The sequence below is a fragment of the Eulemur rufifrons genome, chromosome 7 (genome assembly GCF_041146395.1).
Source record: "Eulemur rufifrons isolate Redbay chromosome 7, OSU_ERuf_1, whole genome shotgun sequence".
In the NCBI taxonomy this organism is placed as follows: domain Eukaryota; kingdom Metazoa; phylum Chordata; class Mammalia; order Primates; family Lemuridae; genus Eulemur; species Eulemur rufifrons.
In genome coordinates this window covers 76,517,766-76,540,461 of record NC_090989.1, presented here as the reverse complement: position 1 = coordinate 76,540,461, position 22,696 = coordinate 76,517,766, and the positions used below count along the sequence as shown (strand labels likewise).

The 22,696-nt window shown below is 43.6% G+C and overlaps 1 protein-coding gene across 5 annotated transcripts in view; it reads right to left on the bottom strand.

The window, feature by feature from the left end:
- MASP1 (MBL associated serine protease 1) overlaps nucleotides 1-22,696 on the bottom strand; it is a 66,688-nt gene that overhangs the window by 40,227 nt on the left and 3,765 nt on the right. For 3 of the 5 annotated variants that reach the window (XM_069475210.1, XM_069475213.1, XM_069475212.1), the window contains exons 2-3: nucleotides 20,771-20,868; nucleotides 20,266-20,497 (exon numbers count right to left, since the gene is read on the bottom strand). In XM_069475210.1, the coding sequence (XP_069331311.1) occupies nucleotides 20,266-20,497; nucleotides 20,771-20,799 (261 nt within the window). In that variant the 5' untranslated portion in view covers nucleotides 20,800-20,868. The remainder of the gene's footprint in view (nucleotides 1-20,265; nucleotides 20,498-20,770; nucleotides 20,869-22,696) is intronic. The other 2 variants (XM_069475211.1, XM_069475214.1) reach the window with 1 other exon arrangement.

The following is a 22,696-nucleotide window of genomic DNA, read 5'->3' as shown; positions in this document are numbered from 1 at the left end:
GAGAAGACCAGTAGCCTGGGGCCCTGGGAATTCAGCCTGCAGCCCAGAATAGAGCCCTGGAATATCAGGGTGGGGAGGGACCTTTAAATGCTCTTTCAATCTCTCTTCTTCTAGAGGAAACCAAGGTCCAGAAAGGGGAAGCGACTTGCTCAAGGGTAGAGAGATAACATGAGCATTTTCTGATATCAGTTTTGCTTTTGGAACTGTCCTAAGACAGGGGAAAAGAACTCAGCAACTCAGTACATGACAAAAGACACAGATGCTTGGCCTAACAATTTTCCTGGCTCGAGGGCCTCTTGAAACCTTATCTCAGTGCATGGACTATCTCCTAGAGAGGATGTGGCTGTGACAGCTCCAGCCATAACCTAAACAGAAGGGTCACTGGCCCTGGTTAATATTTGCATCCCCTGCTGTGGAGCATAAAGTGCCACACAGATCCTTTACTTCTGAGTATAGGAGGATTGAGCTCTAGCTTCTGCTTAGACTGTCCCATGTCTGGGGTCATCATATCAACATGATGGGGGGAACTTATCAAGTGAAGACAAGAAATTCACTTATCACAAGGGTGATAATAGACATCCCTGTAGTTGAGGATCACAGACTCTTCATTTTTCTATTATTGTAGGCAACCGTATCCTTATAGATTATTGTTATGTAAGGCACCAACACGTGGCTGGATGTCCTCAATGTTTTCTTTTAACTCAATTCAACAAATATTTATACACCAAGTTCTATCTAGATTATAATGTGGAGGATAGCAAAAATTATTTATTTGTTGTATGAGCTTAATAAACAAGTCCCCTGCCTCTGGGAATGTGACATTTAGTAGGAGAATAAGATAAATACTCTTATGTACATGTGTTAGGGTATTGTCAGGGTATGGAAACTGCAAGGAAAGATGGAAGCCCTGGGGGTTTAAAGAAGGGAAAAAGCTGCATCTAGCTGAGGGGAATTAGAAAACACTTAGAAAGAAGAGAATGATGTTTGCACTGAGGACTGAAAGGTGAGAGGATTTAGGCAGGTGAAATAGTGAGTGGAGGTTGGGGGGTGGGGGTGGGGGTGGGGAGAGCATCCAGGCAGAGGGAATGGTGAAGGCCTGGGGTACTCAGTCTTCACTGTGCTCCATGCCACCCACCCCAAATCACCTAGTCTTGGAAAGGAGCTCTGTTGAAAACAGGGAGCTGGGAAGGCAGATCTAAGGAGAAGCCGGAGTCTTTGTTTTCCTTGAATTTTCTATCTCAGCAGAGACAGAACAAACCTCTTGGGCAAAACTGAGGCAGAGCAGCAAGAAGTTGGTCAAATTTCTGTGGAAGGGCCACTACCAGCTGCTCTCCACATGCACATAGATTCATCACATCAGCTTAACAAATGCATTGACAGTTACCAATTGGCACCAATCGGCTCCTTGAAGCAATGTATGGGGAAAGCACCTCAGGAGTGATTGTTCCCATTTGATAGATGAGGAAATTGAAGCCTAGATAATTTAAATGAATTGGACAAGGTGAATGGTGACCCGAGCGAGTGGTAAATGAATCTAGTGAGTAGTGGATACATGTTCACAGTCGCAGCATCCTGATTCTCTAGCCAGTGCCCCTTTAAGACACAAAGTGAACAAACAAAGGCTGTTTTGCAGTCCAAATGCCTCATGGCTTTGCTTGTCAATATTCCCAAGCTGTATTCTGGAGCCCTTCTGAAATCTACTCTGGACTCTTAAGCATTTCCGACTTTATCTAGGCAGATATTCAGGGATTATGCTATTGTCAATTTAGTTAGTCTGTGAACTACATTCCCTGGAATCTCCTTCCCTGTATAGTTCCAGGTTAGAGTGGCCAAAAGAGTAATTTGTGCACTCTTGAAGGGCAATAGACATTACTCTCAAAGGTTGCTTTGCAATCATATAGAGAGATGAACAGATATAGACATGTCCAATGACTTCTAACTTGTCCTCACATTTCTATACTATGCATCCGGCTCTTCTTTCCAACTACTGGCTCCGAAGACCAACAGCGACCCAGGTCTAACACCAGATGCTTGCAGGTGAACTTGTAAGAGGGTTCTTACAGCTGCTTAGAGCCAACAGCTTCTCTGAGATTTCTTTCTATGAGCCTCACTTTCTTGGTCCCACTTTTGCCCCTTGGATGGACTTGACTAATCAAATCCCCTTGCAGATGCTAACATTTCCAACATTTCCACCCATTCCAGGGCTTTAGGAGAACTATTTGGTGACCTTTGCTGTGGTCCTCTAACTCCCCATTTACAGCTTTCACTTGCCCATCTCCTCCTATAATTGCATGAGTTCTAATGCCCATGATATTCATTATCTCATAGTATCCATAGAAACTCTGCTTTCCTGATTGAACTCTGACTGATACAGTTATTGGTACCAGAAGTAAAATGCTGCAATAACAAAAACTAGAACATGTGGCCTTGGTTTTGGGATTGGCTAGCAAGTGCATGCTAAGAAAATGCTGAGGAGACTGCTATAGGAGGCTTGAAAAAAGGCAGGTGAGTTATGTAATGGTGAATCAATTGGCAAAACTTGTCTGTGGCAACTTAGAAGGGAGAAAAATGTACATAATGAACTTGTAGGTCTGGCTAAGAAGATCTCTAGACAGAATGTTGAAACTGTCAGCATGCACTTCTAGCTGTGTATGGCAAGGTATTTCAGGAAGTAAGTCTTCAGTGCGCAAGCAGAACTTAGAGGAAATATAGCGGACCAAGAACTAGCTAGATTGGAAAATTGACTCTCCACTAGCAAAATATTTTATTTTATTTTTTTGAGACAGGGTCTCACTCCCTTGTCTGGGCTAGAGTACCATGGCGTCAGCCTAGCCCACAGCAACCTCAAACTCCTGGGCTCAAGCGATCCTCCTGCCTCAGCCTCCTGGGTAGCTGGGACTACAAGCACACGCCACCATGCCCAGCTAATTTTTTCTATTTTTAGTTGTTTGGCTAATTTTTTTCTCTTTTTAGTAGAGATGGGGTCTCGCTCTTGCTCAGGCTGGTCTCGAACTCCTGAGCTCAAGCAATCCTCCTGCCTCGGTCTCCCAGAGTGCTAGGATTACAGGCGTGAGCCACCTCGCCCGGCCCTAGCAAAATATTTTAAAAGCAAACATGGCTTCAAGGTAAATATCAAGTCAAATGTGTGGCTATAATAACCCTTTGTTAAGATTTAAGGCAGTGCCTAGTACTCCCAATCAGCTAGACCAGAGACATCTAAGACTCTTAGGGGTATTACTTCATAGCACCCTGACATGCCCCAAAGTAGAGAGGCCTATTTTGAAAAGAACGGTGGGTGTGTTTTTCATCTAGTGGAGTGGCCTATATTCTATTGTATAGAAGATACCAAAAGATGTTAAGGGAGACATATCAGCTTGGACTACAAATGACTAAGACAATTAAAAATGAAAACAGGCCTCTGGGCTTCAGGTTTCTATGTACAGAGAGTAGGCTGAATAGACTACTCAGCTGCAAACACTAGCCATTTCTGATAGAAAGTGAAGAATGTCTCAGAAGGTGAAGCTAAAACGCCAGAGGCAGAGTCAAGGCCAGAGTCAAGAGCCACAGAGAGCAATGGACTAGGGAACCGTTCTTATCATGCCTAGGAAGCAGAACTGGGCTCTAATCAGGAATATTCCTGGTATCTGAAGTAGGCCACATGTGCCTTGGCTGTATTTTAGAATTACTGTGAAGCGGTGATTGTTATGTGCCTCCCATTCTCCCTGTTTTCTCAGTAAGAGTTCTGTTGTTGTTATCTTGTTCTTATCTCACCAAGAAAAGGAATTATTGGGTATGTGAAAGCAAATAACTTTCTTTTTAGGTTTAGAGATCTCTGGAGCTATACCTAGAGAGCTATATACCCTTGGTGTCTCATCTGTCTCTAGACATTATTTAGATCATGAGATCCTGGGCTTCAAGCCTGATCTGCTAATGGGATGAAACTCTGGGGGAGAGGGCAAAAGTATATTTTGCATATGAGAAGGATATGAATTATTTTGTACCAAGGGTCGATTGTGATATGTTGTTTGCAAAAAAAATAACCACAACAATCCTTTCCATGCCTACACTCAGAGCCTTTTGCAATGTGACTTTGCTGCTCATGGATTGGTCTGGTGAATTGCTTTGACAAAAAGCATATGATGTATTAGAAGTGGTGTGTCACTTCCAAACTTAGGTCTCAAGGGGCCTTGTGGCTAATGACAAAGATTCTTTGCTTGGCCACACTTTAGTTATGCTTCTGAAACTTCTCCTAGGCTCATCTGTGCACTTCTTTGTAAAATCTAGTTTTAGAAAAGAACATTGCTGAATCAGTTTAGCAAGAACTCCCAAACTGAAATCTTATCACCCTAGATATCTGATTGGGTTCCTCATCCTCCACCATCCCCCAGGTGATGTCTGATCACCCTGGCCTGTCTTTAGCAAGCATCCTGTTGGGTTGGTTTAGCCAGAGTCCCCTTTACCCCTGATGTTTCCTCTTATAATTTTCTATCCACTAACCCCACCCTGCTCCTTGGCTATAAATCTCCACTTGCTCATGCTGTGTTTGGAGTTGAGCCCGATCTCTCTCCCCCTCTGCAAAATCCCATTGCTGTGGTCTCTATGTTTATCACCGTGATCCTGAATAAAATCTGCCTTACTGTGCTTTAACAAGTATCATTAGATAATTTCTCCTTTACCAGTTTCCCCGTGGAACACTGCCCTGAGACCACTGTGTGAAGAAGCCCTGTGAGGCCTACTGGAGAATGAAAGGCCACACAGGGCAGAGAGGAGCCGTCCAGTTGAGACCTCTAGACCCACCCACTGGTATTCCCCACCAGCCCCTGGATGAGTGAGTGAGGCCACCTGGGACCTTCCAGCTTCAGTCAAGTCTCGGAACAACTGTAGCTGCCTGAACGACCCCAGGCAAATCCAGCAAAAAGACCATACCTCTGGGTCCAGTTCGAACTCCTGATCACAGAATCATGAGCAAACAAAATGCGTGTTGCTTTAGATACTAAGTTTTGCAGTGGTTTGTTACACAGCAAAAGATAACTTTTATGGGGAGTAAGAAAGTGATTTGGGACAAAGAATAAGACCGACGTTTTGTAAACTGAAATTTGGAGAATCACAATGTTACGGGTTCTTGAGGCCTAAAAAGCCACCTAGTCTAACCTATTATCTTTTTGTTACACCCTTACCAAAAAAACCATGCCACTTTTTCATTACTAGCTGCAGAGGTGAGAAACTCCTTATCTTTCAAGATAGATCATTCTGAATTATCCTTGACTTAGAAAGTTATCCCTTTGTCTAGGGGGAAATATTCTAAATGTGAAAAAAATTATTATGAACAAAGATATTTATAACAGTCATATAATAATAGAATATTAGAAACAATGTAAATATCCAATTCTAGAGGAAGAAATAAATTAGCATTAACTTAGTAAATATTAGGCAGCCATTAATTATCACATTAATGGAGAATTTACAATGTTCTAGCAATATTCTTAATAGGTGATATTAAGTGAAAAAGCAGAAAAAATTTGTATATATGATATAATTACATGTGTGTTGAAAGTATGCATTAAAAATAAAAAGTGGAAAGAGAGGAAACTGTTAGCAATGGTTAGTGGAAATGGAGGTAATTTTTCTTTGTACTCTGTTTTTACATTTGAAAAGAGACTTGGGCCTGAGGCTGCTTCCCTGTAGCTTTTATTCAGATGTTTAACATTAGTCAGTTCAGGTCAACAAAGAAAGGGAGTGCACAGGAGGGACAACTAAACCAGCCTGGAAGTTCAGGGTCCCTCATCTCCTATAATCCCCAATTCTTCCCTTCCTCATAGGATATGGCATGGGGACGCCTCAGCACTCTGTCACCTCCTTGGGTCTCAACGGAGTTGAAAAAGACATGAACATCTTTTGCTTTATAAACAGTAAGGTGACAGATAACATTCCGATAAAACAATCAAGAAATTCTGAACAGACTGAACTCGGTGGCTCACGCCTGTAATCCCAGCACTTTGGGAGGCTAAGGCAGGAGGATTGCTTGAGGCCAGAAGTTTGAGACCAGCCTGGGCAACATATTGAGACCCCACCTCACAAATTTAGCTGGGCACCTGTAGTTCCAGCTACTGGGGAGGCTGAATCATGAATTTCACTTGGGCCCAGGAGTTTGAGGTTGCAGTGAGCTATGATGATGCCACTGCACTTCAGTTTGGGTGACAGAGCAAGATCCTGTCAAAAAAAAAAAAGAAAAAAAAATAAAGAGAGAGAAAAAGAAAGAAAGAAAGAGAGAGAGAGAGAAAGAAGAAAGAGTGAGTTAGAATAACTAAAATTCACATATGACAGTATATGCAGGGAGGGTCTCATGTCAGGGGATAGTGTTTGGGATTGTGAAGTCCAAGAGGGGGAGTAGGTGAGTGTGAGTGGATGGATAAGAGGAGACAGAAGAGCTTCTTGGTCTGGAGTTCATTAGGACTTTGGGAAAAGGAAAGGGAGAGGCAAGGAGGAAGGGACGGGGAGAGAGAGATAGAAAAAGAGAGACAGAGATGATAGATAGATATTGGATGTTTAAGAAAGACTGCAGTAAGAACATTTCTGCCCTTTTTAGATTTCTTAAGAGTGAGTCAAATTGTGAGTTACTTTCAATTTTTTAAGTTTTTTATTTCTTAGGATGCAGCCCTTTACTGAGACTGGATCATGTGGGACCTCATTTTTACGTGGGTTGCACATGATCTTCACCAATTATTAGATGTTGGAAAAATTATTTAAACTCTTTGTGTTGTAGGGTGAATTGTGTCCCCTCCCCAAATATACGTCCCAGTCCTAACACCCAGTATCTCTGAATGTGGCTTTATATGGAAACAGGTCTTTGGAGATGCAATGAAGTCGAGATGACACCATACTGCATTAAAGTGGACCCTAATCCAATGGCTGGTGTCCTTAGGAAAACGGGGAAATTTGGACACAGAAACACACACAGAGGGAAGACGGCCACAGGAAGACAGGCAGAGATTGGAGTCACGCTGCCATAAGCCAAGGAAAGCCAAAGATAGCCGACAACAACCCGAAAGCTAGAAAAGACAAGGAAAGATTCTCCCCTAGAGCCTTCAGGGGGAGCATGGTCCTACCAACATCTTGATTTCAGACTTCTGGCCTCCAGAATTGTGTGAGAATAAGTTCCTCTTTTTAAGGAATTTAACCATTTAAGGTGGCTGGTAAGCCATCCAGTTTGTGGCTATTTGTTACGGCAGCCCTAGAAAACTAATGCACTCTGTATATAGGATTTCTCTTACGTAAAACAGTGACAATAACAGTATTTATATCACAGAACTATTGTGACTATGACTATACACAAAACACTGAGAAAAGTACCTGGGATAGAATCAGCACTCGGTAAATCAGTGAGACAAGCAGGACTGCTGAGATCCACCCAACCAGCAGAGGTGACACCTTCCTGAGCTCCCAGCCAGGTGGGGCAGGGGCCACACCATGGGTTTGAAGAAGCATTTGTCTTGGGTACACTCTATTTTCTAAATTTCACTCCTTCTTCCTAATCTCACCGAAGCCACCAGCACTGGCTTCTCCTTTTATGAGGACCCCAGGTGCTGCATATGTAGAGCTGGAAGGGAACCTAGAGAGACCCCTCAGCCCAGCCTTCTCCTCTGGTGGGTGGCTTTATAGGTCTGATTGCCTCTCTGCACTTTATAAAGCCTCCCAACAATCCTGGGGGGGTGAGATCTCTAATGGCTTCTATCCATCCATAAAAGGATAGTATCAAGTCCAGGATTTCTCTTTTTACTGTACTGTGCTTCAAAAGATTTTCCTAGATGTGTGAGTGTAGGCCAGTGATTCACTGAGAGCCCTGGGCCCAGGACTCCTGCTCACAGGTGAGTGCTGTGTACCCTGAGCTCACCCTCACTGAACGTCAATCACTTCCTAGGGGCTGGGCCAGCGGTTAATGGCCCAATCTTACTACTTTACCAGGTGGCCTCAAGTTTCAGCTAACGATTATGAGTAGATGCAAGTTAAAGGTACCAGATGCCAGACAAGAACCTGAACCTAGAAAAAAAGGAGGCATCTGCTATGTGTGTTTGCATGTGTCCTGAATTTCAGAAGCTCTTGAAAGCCAAGTAAAAATAACACAGCTGGCAGATCTAAGACTCGGAGTAACCTCAAATGAGAGATGCTGGAGGTTGATGCTCCAGTCCTGGCCCAAGGTAATAATAAAAAGTAATAATAAAAATAATTTGGCCATTAAGAAAAGGTAATAGTAATAATGATAATAATTTCTTCCTCTACGTAGAACTTTCCAGTTGATAGGGCATGATCACTTTCCCTATTTTATTTGCTCCCAACAACAGTCATGTAATGAATGCATTTCAGGCAGATATAATTCTGAGCCCAGAGAGGTGATGTGACTTCTCCAAGACCACATAGCCTAGTAGTAGCAGACCTGAGACAAAATTCAAACTTTCTGAATTCCAGGTTTGGCTCAGTAACTGCAATCAGGCAACTATAGAAGGTCAGAGTGGAAAAGGGCATTAATGGATCACAAGTCTATACCTTTCCTTTTTCAGGTGGAGAAACAGACTTGTTCAAAGTCACGTGGCCAGTCAATGGCAGACTCAGTACCAGGGCCCAGGTATACTGCATTTCCCAGACGGTGTTCTTATTTTTTATTTGTTAATCAGAGTAAAAACCTCATGAGAGAGTTGTGTGAGCCTCTCAGAAGGTATTGTGTACTTGCAAATGCCAGGCACCATAAAGAATGCGGGGGCCTGAGAGAAACAGCTGGCAGGTCCTAAGAGGCCAAGAATCCCACTGCTGCCAGGAAGGACTGCCCATTCTCAGGGAGGGCTCTGGACAGAAAAGGGCAGCATGAGCAGGGGAGAAGAAAGAGCTGGCAGGGGAGGGGTCCGGCTGAGAGCCTGGGAAGCGGGCATCCCGCAGGTGGGAAACGGGCAGTGCCCACCGTCTCACAGCGGGCAGGGCTGGGGTGGGGCTGGGCAGGAGGGCCTGGGAGGATTTACACTCCCTTTGGCCTGAGAATGGCTCAGACCCCCCTACCCCACCCCTTCTGGGACTTCAGAGCTGGGCTTATTCACATGCAAATTCCTTCAGCAACTTGGAGGCTGGGCCCCAAACATTTCAGTACAGGAAAATAGCCTGAGGACAGGAAAAACAAAGGCTTGTTGTGTTCTTCTGCAGCAGAGGCTGCCAGGCTCAAGGTATGTCACCGTCAGGACTGGGTGCAGACAGCGAATAGGTCAGTGCTGAGTGGACGAAGGGATCGCAGCAGGCCAGTGTCGTCCAGCAGAGCTCCCGGGAGTGTATGAGCTGTTGTGTTCATCTGCCACCACCCAGGACCCTGCCCCTACCCAGCCTAAAGTCACATCCTCAAATCTCTGCACTGGAATGGGAACCAAACAACCTAGGCGCTGGTCTCAGCATGTCATGTGTCACTTTCACCTCCACAGGCAGGGGTATGCAAGAGCCCTCAGCTCACACCAGCTTACAGGATCCAATTGTCAACTTTTCAGGAATTTTGCTATCCTGTTGTTAAACACAGCCATCATTAAAACTAAGCTTCATCAACTTACAATTAAATAAATTATATTAGAAACAAATTATATGAAAACTCATTACTTACTGCCTGGTTATTTTAGCATGGTTCTATTACCTGTGCTCCTGAGGTTATGGTATCTGAATAGTGAATGGTGTGCCACTGCACACCTCTGTCCCCACCCCCAGGCTGGTTGTTAGCACACACACCACTGTCTCCAGTCCTCACTTTTCACAAACACAAAAGGTGGTGGTTAACAGTGTCCTCTATGCATCAGATGAAATGGGACCTTGGGTGTGAAAGCAGCTTGTAAAGTCTGCCATTGCCCAGCAGCCTTTGGCAGGAACCCTATCTCCCGGCCTCCCTTCCTGCTCCCTACCTGTACCTCTGGGTCTTTATCTCGCATTCCGATCCCTCCAGCCACGTGAGCATCACCATCCTAGCTGTTCTGCAAACATGACAGGAACATTCCATCTGAGGTATTTGCACTGGAGTCTCCCTCTGGTTGGAATGCTTTCTCCCCAGAAAGCCACATCTTCTCTGTCACATCTTCTAGCAAACTTTCTTTTTTTTTTAAGACAGAGTCTCACTCTGTTGCCCGGGCCAGAGTGTCGTTGCGTCAGCCTAGCTCACAGCAACCTCAAACACCTGGGCTTAAGCAATCCTACTGCCTCAGCCTCCGCTGCCTCAGCCTCCCAAGTAGCTGGGACTACAGGCATGTGCCACCATGCCCAGATAATTTTTTCTATATATTTTTAGTTGTCCAGCTAATTTTTTTCTATTTTTAGTAGAGACAGGGTCTTGCTCTTGCTCAGGCTGGTTTCAAACTCTTGAGCTCAAAGGATCCTCCTGCCTTGGCCTCCCAGAGTGCTAGGATTACAGGTGTGAGCCACCGCAACTGGCTGCAAACTTTCTTATCTTCTTCATGTCTTTGCTCAAATGTCACCTTCTCAATGAGGCCCGCCCTGATCACCCTATTTAAATCAGAGCCCCCATCTCAACTCATGCATTTTTTTTCTGATCAATTAATTTCTTCACCTATCAACTTATTACTCACTACATAATTCATTCATGGGGTATGTTTAGAGTTTGTTATCCCTTTACGCTACTGCAACGTTAGCAGAGATTTCTATCTACTCTACTGCTGTACCCTAAGCTCTAGTAAATTGTAGGCACTCAATGAATGTTTGAATAAATGAACACCTCTTCTTCCCTACCTTGTCCCTCTATAAGCACACCAAAGGAAATGGCAGCTCTGCTTTTTACCAACGTACTTCCAAGAGCAGCCTGTGTACAGACAAGTACACAGATGTGCACGCGTGAGCTCCCGACACTCCAACCTCACACTCTGCCCAGCACGGGGAGCTTCCTTCTATTTTCCATCACCCTGGAGTCTGTACTGTGTGCACCTCCTGCATAAAATGAGCTTTTGTCACACTTTTCTGAAGCTCATTTTCACTTTCTGATTCTTCTGAATCAGCTGGAATTGGTGTTTGGGACCTGGTGTCTCTGGAGTGGAAGAATCCCACTGGGGCTACAACTGACATTCATGAGAAATGTTTATCCATTTCTCATTTCCTTCTGTGACCTCCTGTCTATTCCCAGAGAATTAGCAGAGCTGCTGCAGTAGGTGAAGCCGGTGCAGGCTGAAGGTCAAGGGCTTGTTCTAAGTAAACATAGAGCACTGCACAGAAATTAGGAGCTCAGGAGTCAGAAGAGTCCCCCTGGGGAGGGATGTACCTCTCCATTACACAGCAGGATGCAGACTGACCAATGTGGCCTGGGGGAAGAGGCAATGGATAAGGAGTTGTAGACCATCAGAACTGGAAGGGCTTGGAGAGACCAGCTAATCCAATTCCCTCATAGGGCAGATACGGAAACTGAGGCTTTGAATGAAAAGGCCACTTGTCCAAGGTCTCAGCAGGAGGTGGTGGCTGTTTGCTAGGCTAGAGCCCTTTCCTTTACACTCACTGCCAGGAAACATGTATCTTTTCCTGTTCTGCCCAAGGCTGTGCTTTCCCCTGGAGAAAACACAGAAATGTGCCCTGATCTCGTGGGGCTGACAATCTGCTGGGAGTAACCTTGAGCTCACATTAGAACCTGTGTGCCGCAGACAGATAAATCAAGCACTACCCCTGTCCTTGTGCCTCAGACTCCATTTCCTATTATTTTTCTTCTCAAAGTCAGAATAAAAAAGAAATTCCTTTAACATAATCTAGACAACACAGGGACCAAGGACCCTCAAGGACCTTCTGTTTTACTAAGTTTCACTAAATTACCCCGCCAGGCGAAGTGCTGCCTCAGGAACACCGCATGGCCAGAGAGCACATAAGGCTCCCTCCGGAGAAGAACCTGCTCTGAGAAGGGCTCACAGAGAGAGACAGACCATGACTCGGGATGATGGGGACTGAGACCTGGCTTTGCTGCAGAGACTTAGACAAACGCACTTGTGCCTCAGTTTCCTTTTTTGTAAACTAAGCGTAATATGGATTAGAAATTGCCATAAAATTTGTGTTTCTACAAGGTAAACACAAAGGAGAAGTAAACAACCTTCCACATTTGAATAGTCCTGTCCAAGCACTTTTCCATAAAGTAGGGAGGTGGGGATGAGTGACATTAGCAAGGTCACATAACATATAGCCAGTCAGTGGCAGAGTCAGAGGAGGTAAGAAAACTGACATTCATCAGGCAGGCACTTTATTACTCATCCCATTGCCTTCATTCCCTCTATAATAGTATTTATGAGCTAATTACGTGTTTTTTTGTTTTTTTTTTTTTTTTTGAGACAGAGTCTCACTCTGTTGCCCGGGCTAGAGTGAGTGCCGTGGCGTCAGTCTAGCTCACAGCAACCTCAAACTCCTGGGCTTAAGCGATCCTACTGCCTCAGCCTCCCGAGTAGCTGGGACTACAGGCATGCGCCACCATGCCCAGCTAATTTTTTGTATATATATATTTTAGTTGTCCATATAATTTCTTTCTATTTTTAGTAGAGACGGGGTCTCACTCTTGCTCAGGCTGGTCTCGAACTCCTGACCTCGAGCGATCCACCCGCCTCGGCCTCCCAGAGTGCTAGGATTACAGGCGTGAGCCACCGCGCCCGGCCTAATTACGTATGTTTTGGACGTACGTCATTAAAGCATTGACCTCATTTGGCATTCACAATAAGTCATGAGATAAGCATCGTTATTATTATTCCCATTTTTCAGGTGGAGAAGGAGAACTTAGCAAGGTGAAGTAACTGCTCCAGTTAGAGGTGGAGGCAGGCCCTGACCTCCGGTCTCAATGGCTCCAAAGCTTGAGCTCCCAACTACTGAGCACGATTGCTGTCTGCAATACTGACCCCTTACAGCCACCATTTCATTTGAACCCTCCTGTGAGGAAGATATTGTATCCATCATAATTTAAAAAAAAAAACAACTGATGATAAAACCAATACTGAGGGAGATCAAGAAGCGTGGCCAAGGTGTCTCATTCAGATGGTAGCAGAGGCAGGATTTAATCCCAGTGTGTTCACTCTCTCTCCACTACCATCTCTGTGCTCTTTCCACATCTACCCTTATTATTATTTAAGCCCTGCCTCAAAATTTAAACCAGCATTTCCAGCCATATTCCAAACTCAAGGCACTTCAACACATTCTTTATCTTCCTAAATCTGCCCATCTTCTTCATGTTCCTGATCTCCATTTCTGGGAAAGAGGCCACTATGCTGTCATAACGTGGGCTTGAAATCTCCGATTCCTCCTTCTTCCTCCACCCCACACAGCCAGTTCCTGTTCATCTCTAGCGGGGCTTCCACAGCTGTCAAAGAGCCCTGTGGAATATACTGTGCTCAGGGCAGCCATATTCAATCTATTCAATACAGTCACCCAAATGGCCTTATTCAATAACTCCAGTTGCTTTCAGCTTTACCTGTGCTTAACTCCCCTTACATGGAGTTCCAGATGAACCTTCCTCAGGCATCACCCTGACTGTGTCTCCTTCCTGTACCCCCACCCCAACCACTTCATAGCTTCTAACTGGAAGTCCCAGATCAAATACCCAAAAATGCCAGGCAGAAAACATAAATGAACGAAACAAGCTGCTTTGAAGTCTTTAGACAGAAATATACTTTGCACATTAAATACAGAGAGATACCCTTCACTCCACAAATAAATTGTTCACCAATTTTTCCTGAAGTATATGTCCTGCTCAGACACTTTCATCTTTCCTACTTTTCACAGAGATAGCAAGGGAAAAAGTTTCACTTTCTTACTGTGAGAGAATCAATGGTGCCATCAAGATGCTAGAAAGCTTTAGCATGGGGGCATCTATAGGGGATAGTGGGGACCCTACCCATAGTGCACCTCGACCAGGTGCCAGCTGATTGTTGGCATGCAGGAAGCTGCCAGAGTTGCCAGATTTTCTGATATTCTAAGGGAATTTAGAAAGTAGATTTTTGTTTGAGATCAGAAACCTTACGTTGATATTAATTGTTTTCTTTTCTTTTCTTTTTTCAAAACACAGTGTAAGCCAATACTAGGATGGCCAAAAAATATATATATCTATGGAATTGATTCAATCTGTTGACCACTTATTTGTGACCTTGGGTACACATGCTTAAACCCAAATTCACCAAAATATTTTCTCAGTTGATCCCCAGATGATCTTTCTAGGCTTTTCTCTTATATCTCCCTAAAATATGCCAACCCTGATTATTCTCTGTTCTGCCTCATTCTCATCCGTTTCAACCGCCACACCTTTATGGTCGCTCTGCTGAGACTTCCTGCTTAGGGGACTGTACTACTGAATTCCTATTCACCCCTCAAGACTTATCTCAGTCACCAATTATTTTCAATGCCTTTCCTGGCCTTGCAGAAATGACCACTCCCAAACATTTCTACTTCCTGATATCCCTTGTGTTACTTTGTATGGCTTAATTTATTAATTACACACTTGACTCATGACACACTATGGAACTGTGAATTCCTTGAGCTCAGGAACTGTCTTACTCATCTTTGCAGGCCCAATCTTTGGTATGGTGTCCAGCTTATGGTAGGTTTTCAGTAGGATTCTTGGGCCTTGTTCCATAGACAATGGGGAGCCATTGAAAGATTTTGAGAGTGGCATAATCAAAGTAATGTTTTAAGAAGATCCCTCTAGATACATGTACAGGGCAGAACAGATGGGGAGAGACTGACATCTGGTAGACATTTAGGAGGCTATTGCAACAGACTAGGTGAGAGGAATAAGAATTGGAACTAAGGCACTAACAGTGGGGAGGCAGAAGAAATGTTGAATACATCAAGGATATAGGGTTAACAGGAGGACAGTGACATTGCATTATATGAACATTTAACAGATGCCAACTGAACTATTGCACACAGTGAGAGAATGTGCCACAAAGTGAACTTGGAAATGAATTGTGTGAATCTGCTGTTCTCTTGGTGGTTGTGGTTTCTAAGTAACTATACTTCTTTTCATAACGATAGCTCCATGGCTCCTTTGTAAGTACATATTTGATATTCAACCAAAAGAACTGTAATTTGTTGCATTTCTGGGAAAAAAATATCTTCTGGACATCTAAAAGATAATACTCTATAATATTTAAGGGGTTTTTAAGAGTAAGTTTGACTATAGACAATATTTGCCTTACATTACCTTAAAAACCTAAGCATTCATAAAATGGGACTTCACTATAGTTTAAACTATTTAAAAGAAGAAAAGAGTGAGAGTCTTGACATGTAAATTCTGGGCCAAGTGTGACCTTGGCCAATGAGTTGCCCTTCCCTGGGCTTTGGACATGATGATCATGGAGTTGGACTCTGGTTTCTAAGGTCTTAGATACACAGATTATCAGGGCTAGGTGCACCGAAGAGAACGTCTAGTTCAACTCCTGTTTTTGACAGAGGAGGCAACAGAGTCCCCCCTAGGGGCAGTCACTTGCCCAAGGTTAGTTAGTATAGAGTGGCAGCCAGAACCTAGGTCTCTTGGCTCCCTGACTTGCATCTGTGCTCTGTCTCTTGCCAGCAGCATTAACTAGCTGTGATTCATATGCATCATCCGTGCACTGCAGGAATCCACACATTGCAGCCACATTCCAAGGAAGCAGATGCTGCTATGTAGATGTACACATGCCTTGAAGACCAAGAACTGCGGGAAATCAGGCTGGAGAGGAATTTTCATAAATGTGAGCATCCGGACCACAGCCTTGGGGTCCTGCTCTTCTTCAAGCTCCGAATGTGCAGTGTCAGCAGTTCCATCACCATCGCCCTGATGGGCCTGGGTGGGAAGGCCAGTCTGTGGGCTTGGACTGGGCTATAAAGGGTTCCTATGAACTGGAAGTTTCTTAAAGCCCATTCCTACATAGGCCTGCCAAAGGAATTTAGTTATAGAGCAAAAAAGCCTCAAAATAGGGAATGTTATTCTGCCAAAGGGAAATCAGTGATATTTAAAGTTTCTTTGTAAAGGGCAGTGGCAGCATGATATGTTTACAAGTTCTATCCAAATGACATGCCACCAAGTTGTCCCCAGCAGACTGCAAGCTCTGATTGGCATGCTTGTGGCCATAGAACTTTGAGAAGTGGCTGTTATAAACATACTATTCCTGTTTTTTGGTATTATCCTGACTAGGATAATGAGAGTTTGGTGGGGTCATGTGGAAAATTCTGGCAGGAAATAGGATCGGGATTAGAATTCTGGAATTTAAGGGACCTTAGGGAATCATCTCTTCCCACCCTCTCATTGAACAGATGAAAAAACAGATTTTCGGAGAGGGACGTTGACTTACCAGGGGGTCACATGGCATGCTCATGCTTTTATTCAGATGGAAAAGGAAGATTTTCTCTCCCATTAGTAGCCAGAAAAAGCACATATTCTGGGGGCTAAGGTTGGGGAGGCAATTAGAAAAAGTGAGTGGGTTTCAACTAAGTGTGGAAGGCTTCTGGGTTTGAGATTTCAGAGGCAGAGTGGTCATCCTGTCCCTGAACTCTAACCTTCAGTCCCCTCTTCTGTCCCATGGGAACTTGACCAGAGTGGCAAAATTCAAGCCATAATTCCTCAAGGTACTTCAGGATAACCAAGGAGGGTGAGTGAGCAGAGCCACCTTCACCTAGAGCAGCTCCACTTCTGTCTGTTTTCTATATTGGGCCTAACTGAAGATTTGTTATAAGAAAATGTTCACTGGACAGAAAATATTTGAAAAACAACAATGATAGTAACGAGACTAGGTAAGTCTCTGGAGGGCCCCTGAAGCCTGATATGCTGGGAGTTCTCAGCTCTGGGAGGGAGACTGGCAGGGCGTGTGCCTGCGAGGCACGGGGCTGTCTCCACGTGAGCGCCAGTCATCAGCCAGCATGGCTACAGTGTCCTGCCAAGGGAGGCCCAGTCACCCCCCACGGCTGTTGGAGCCTCTGCAGGAGGCTAATATCGATCCCACAGTGCCGTTCTGGAACAGAGACAACTGTGCGAGCACAAGTGGAGAAATATGTCTCCCTGCCTCCACCATGTTAATGTCCTTTTCCAAAGGAATTGGAAACGTGTATATGACTCATAGACTCAAAATCCAGTAGGCAGCTCGGTCCCTGACTTGCCTCAAGTAGACAACTTCTTTGCTAAGCCCAGAAGCCACCTGTCTAATTTTGGAGCAGAGACGGTGTTATAAGATTTTCTTGTCCACTCTAGATCATTTGGGGAGTTAGTGACAGGTCTGGGACTAGAAAAGGCATTTCTTGGATCCCAAGCAAGAACCTAGGACCATGGCTGCCCCTTCTAAAGGGCCCAGGTCCACCCACTTGGGGTTTCAGGAAGGAGTCTCACCACCCTGGATTGAAATCATCGATCAATTTCCAAAATATCCTCCAGCCAGAAAAACTGAGCTTTAGCTAGAAGTATATTTCAGCATCTGATTCAGTGTCAGAAGTGGTCTTCAGATTTTATTTTCACCCTTGAAAATACCTTGTCATTTTTTCCCACTAACAAAATACTACTGATGTCAGCTGCTCCATCTGCCTTGCCAGATTCAATTTATTTGGAAAAAAGCAATGAGTTAAATTCTCTCTTGTGTGCTTATCATCTTGATAAATGAGTCCTAACAAGGTTAAATTTATCTTCTGTCTAAACGAGTCAAACTTGTGAGAAACAATTGTTCAATGCACATCAAGTTGGATGTCAGTTCTTGGGTAGAGAAAGGGAGGAATTATGAGAAGTCAATGCTAAAACTAAGGAAAAAAATTCTGTAATTTCTGAGCCTCAGATACCAATAAAGGCAAACGTTTGCACTGACAAAATTTCTAGATGGTTGGCATGTTTGAAAGTGGAGAAAAAAATGGTTAGAAAGTTCACATCTAGGCTTGTCTAAATCTATGGAACTCACTATCATATAAAGCCAATGTTTGGTCATTTTCCTTCTGGTTAAGACCACTTTCCAACTCAAATGTTACAGAATGTCATGTTTTATGACCAGCATTGGTTTGGGGGATGGGCTGGGAGATTCTGCTTAACCTAATGCTCCATAGCCATAATCCATCTTAACCTAATGCTCCATACCCATATTCTATCTCATCCTGGAGTTTGGCTTTGGCAGAGGCTAGATTATATCCTGGAAGTCATAACTGACCATTTTGTCAGAATAGTTTAGGAGAACACGTACTTAGGGTCTCCATGAATACTCCCTTGGTTGATTCTTGTGACCCTGAGAAGTTGGCTCCATTTTTAGTGAATTTATAGAAATCGTATGTCAATGTACATTACTAACCCATGTCATCTCTTAGAGGACCAGTTCTACCTCTTCTCATTCTTTATCTGTCAGTCTTTTATTGTCATTACTCTTTTGTATCTTGTGCAATGGTTATTTTTCTAGGTTCATCTCTCTTTGTAAGAGACCAGATCTTTTGTATCCTAATATTCCCATCGTTCCTAGCACAGAGCATTGTAAGAGGGGCAGCACCCCATACAGAAGTAGTTCTGGGATATTGACAACATCTGGAGGGAGACAGTTTGGGTTGTCACAAGTGGAGGGGGAGCTGCTATTGGAATCTAGTGAGTAGAAGCCAAGGATGCTGCTAAAAGGCCTACAATGCTCAAGACAGCTTTTCTCGGCAAAGAATTATCTGGCTCAAAATGTCAGTAGTGCTGAGATTCAGAAACCCTGCTCTGAAACACCAATTTTGGACAATTTTTAGATGTAGAAACCTATCATAAATGGGATTTTGCAAGCAGACTCAACGTATATAATGGTAACACTCTTCATGTAAATAGGTTGAAGATGGGAGGAGGCCACATAAGAAGGCGCCTTCTTACGTGGCCTCCTCCCATTCAGGGCTCAGTGACTGTTGGATGTAGCCAAAAGAGCATGAGACTCAAAGTCACAAGACATGGGTTTCAGAACTTGATCCATCCAGATGTGCAACTTTGAGTGAGTTGCTTGACCCTCCTGGGTTTGTTTCTTTGCCTGTGAAATGGGGTAGTAATTTCTATCTCATGACCTTTTTTTTATTTCAGCATATTATGGGGGTACGAATGTTTAGGTTACATATATTGCCTTTGCCCCACTGAGTCAGAGCTTCAAGCATGTCCATCCCCCAGATGGTGCACACCGCACCCATTAGGTGTGAATATATCCATCCCTTCCTCCCCCCTCCCACCTGCCCGATACCCAGTGAATGTTACTACACATAGGTGTGGTGCACATAGGTGTTGATCAGTTAATACCAATTTGATGGTGAGTACATGTGATTGTTTTAAAATTCGAATGAGATTAACAAGTGTAAAAACACTTTGTAAACTCACTTCTTTGCCGTTGATCAAATACTGTGGTTAATACAAGGTTAAATCTTATTGAATTACTGGCTGTGGAAAAATGAGACTGCAATAATATTAATACTAAAAGTACATAAAGCCCACTCTAGAGTTGTTTGATGACAACCACTTCCAGGAAGCCAGAGAGAGTTTAGAAAGTAGGTTCTTAGGTCTCCACATCTTTTTAACTAGATACAATTTCAGTAAACTTGATGTCTCAGAAATACTCCGACCTTTCTTAGCCCTAATTTAAAAGGAGAACGGCTTCCAACCTATGGAACTGTGTGGTTCTCTCTACATTCCAGGGTATATTGTTTTGATTTTGTGTTGCAATCTCCCCTGCTTTTCCCCCATGTATTTTTTATGTCTACTTCTGAAAGTGATTCTCTCCTCCCTGCCCATGATTTTTGCTGATAAAATGCAAATTCCCTGGCAAGACATTCAAGGCCTTTAAGAATCTCTCTCCAGCCCACCCTTCCAACCTCATCCTCTACTGTCTACTACTGTGCACCTTACACTTCCCAAACACTTGATCATTATTTCAGAAATTCGGGAATGCTTTCTAATACCTCAACTTTGGACATGATTATGGCTCTGTTTCTGTCTGATTACTGCTTACTTTGAGGTCTCTACCCTTTTCTGCTTGGTGAATTAAAGGTGACCTTGGAACAGAGGTTAGTGGAATCACTAAAGGATTTGGGAACAGAAAGAAAGAAGGGATGTGTTTGGCTGAGTTTACTGACCTCAGCTTCCCTCATGGATCTTTCTATTTCTGCCCTCCCAGCTTACACTTAGCACAGCATCCCAACCTTTGTTCATTACATTGTGATATTGTGTATCTCCCTCACTACCTGCCATCCTGGAAGGGTAAGGACAGTGTGTAATTCATCAAGCCTTCTCTAACTGCCAGCAGAGAGCCTGGCCCAATTAGGGGACATCGGGAATCTCACCTTCACATAGTCATATTCACAAAGGTAGGAGGATTCCAAGTTGAAGTGCATGAAGTAAAGCTTGATCCGAAACCCATCTGGGACAGTGATATTCCAAGTCACCTCCGAATCACTGGGATAGGAGTCTGGATAACCAGGCGACTGGATCTGGCCAAACATATTGTTTAGCTCCACGGTGTGGGCTGAAGCCTTCGACAGGAAGAAGCATAGAGCATGATACAGAAGCAGCCACCTGAAAGACATGCATGTGGGTCACTTACATTCATGGACACAGGTCCCCAACATTCATCTAAATCAGCAGCCAGGAAAACAAGTTCTCAGCATGTCTCTGTCTCTGGCCTGCTGTGGTCACTTTTCCCCTCTGGACCTTGCTGACCCAGTCTGCAACATGGGAAGATGGTAACTAGATGACTTCTGAGGTTTCTTCCAGTTTTGCTCATTTGAAGATTTTATAATAGTGCAAAACTTTTCCAGAAAGTGCCACATTTGGGACCCTGACACTTACCATTTGACTGTTGAAAATGTAATTTTCATAATTAGGTAAAAGTTGATATTTCTTCAGCTCAGCTTCATTTAAGAATCATAAACTCTTGATTCCTTTTTCTAAAAAGTAAATGATAATAACATGGTAATATTGGGATGAGACTTAAACTCCTTGATGGAATCTATAGTACCTTAAACAGATTTAACATTTGAAAGAGCTGTTTTATCACAAAATTAGTCAGGTTGTGTGAAATCTTGAATAAAGAATGACCAAAACAAGTTTTCTTCCTCTTGGTAAGTGTCATAATAAAAGGATCAAAATCCTACAACTTATTTCTGCAGGAATCAGAGACAATGGACTCATAAGGAGTTGCAAAAGAGGCAAGGAAAATTCAGTAACCCCTACAGAACACACCAGTGTGGCTGATGCAATACTGAGGCAGAACGACCAAGGCTGGTCAAAGCCCTAGTGTTCAGCACACACCACGCCAGGCATCTGTCTGATGGATCGCTTCCCCTGGGAGACCCAGGGACTTTGAACTCAAACATCCCAAACTTGGCTCATCACATCTCTCCTAATCATTTCCTGCTCTCATTTCTGATTTTTGTGAATGGCATTACCATCTACTGTTCCCTAAGCCTTACTATATACCATTCATGTCTCCTTTTACACCAGATTCAATAGTCACCAAGTCCTATTTATTCTACTTCCTATGTTGTGGAAATTCATTTCTCCCCCTCTGTAGTCAATTACTTAATTTAAACTTTCTTATGTGGCCTGGTGCCTAACTGATCTCCTCTGGCTCCCCAGCCATCTTCTGCCAACGTCGACTTTCTAAAACACAGATGTGACCGTGCTGCACCACTGTGCCTGCAGGGTAAAGCATTTGCTCCAGGAATGGCTGGAGAGGCCTTTTTTGATCGGGTGCTGATCCTATCTGTCCAGCCTCATCCCAATGCCAGCAGGCCTCTTGTCGAATATTCTGGGAGCATCTGTGCCCTTCCATGCCTCAGCCCCATTCCTGCAGCCCACATGCCCTGCTCATTCCTCACCTGCTGTTGTCTTGGGTACCCTCCACCATCTGGCTCAGAGCGTCCCATGCTATGTAGCGTCCCTTCACTCCTCCAGATGCCACGGCTCCCTGGACATGCCTCTATTACAGCAGGGAATGCACTGCACTGCTTTAGGCACAGCCTTTGAAGTTAAATGTACTTTGGTTTAAATTCCACTTCTTCCACTTACTGGCTGTGAAAACTTGGGCACCTACTCTGTCTGAGCCCTAGTTTCTTCATAGATAAAGTGGAGATTATAATACCTAATTTACAGGGCTCACATGAGCATTAAAGATGATGTATGTAAAGGTCCTGGTATAGAGACTGATATGTAACAGATTATGAATGAATTAATGAAGTTGGAGCCAGAGTCTTAGATAGCCTAAAAAGTCAATGCTGGGAGACCATACCAGCATCATCAGATTAATAGTTATATCTTTGCCAACCAGGAAGTTGTTTCCTCCCAATATCCATCCCTCCACCCCCATGCATTCAGATACATATATGTGGAGATATGCATATGTATGAGTTTTTGATTGCGTAAACAAAGCAACATAACTACCTACCTATATTATGCAGCTATCTCATGTAAAAGGTAAACAGGTAAGTACAAAAGGTAAACAGGTAAGTACAAAAAGGTCCAGAAGGATATACATCAAGTTATTAACAGTGGTTGTCTCTAAAAAATAGGAATATGGGTATTTTTATTTTTTATGTATTTTAAATATTTATGTTTGTCTAGAAGGACCATGTACTATTTTTTCAATGAAAAGAAAATAGTGTTATTTAATTTTTTCCAACAGCCCTACAATAGCAACATGTGAGTTGTTATTAAGAAAACAAAATGTTTTAGTCCAATAGCCAATGTCAATATTTTTTAAAACCAATCTGTGGA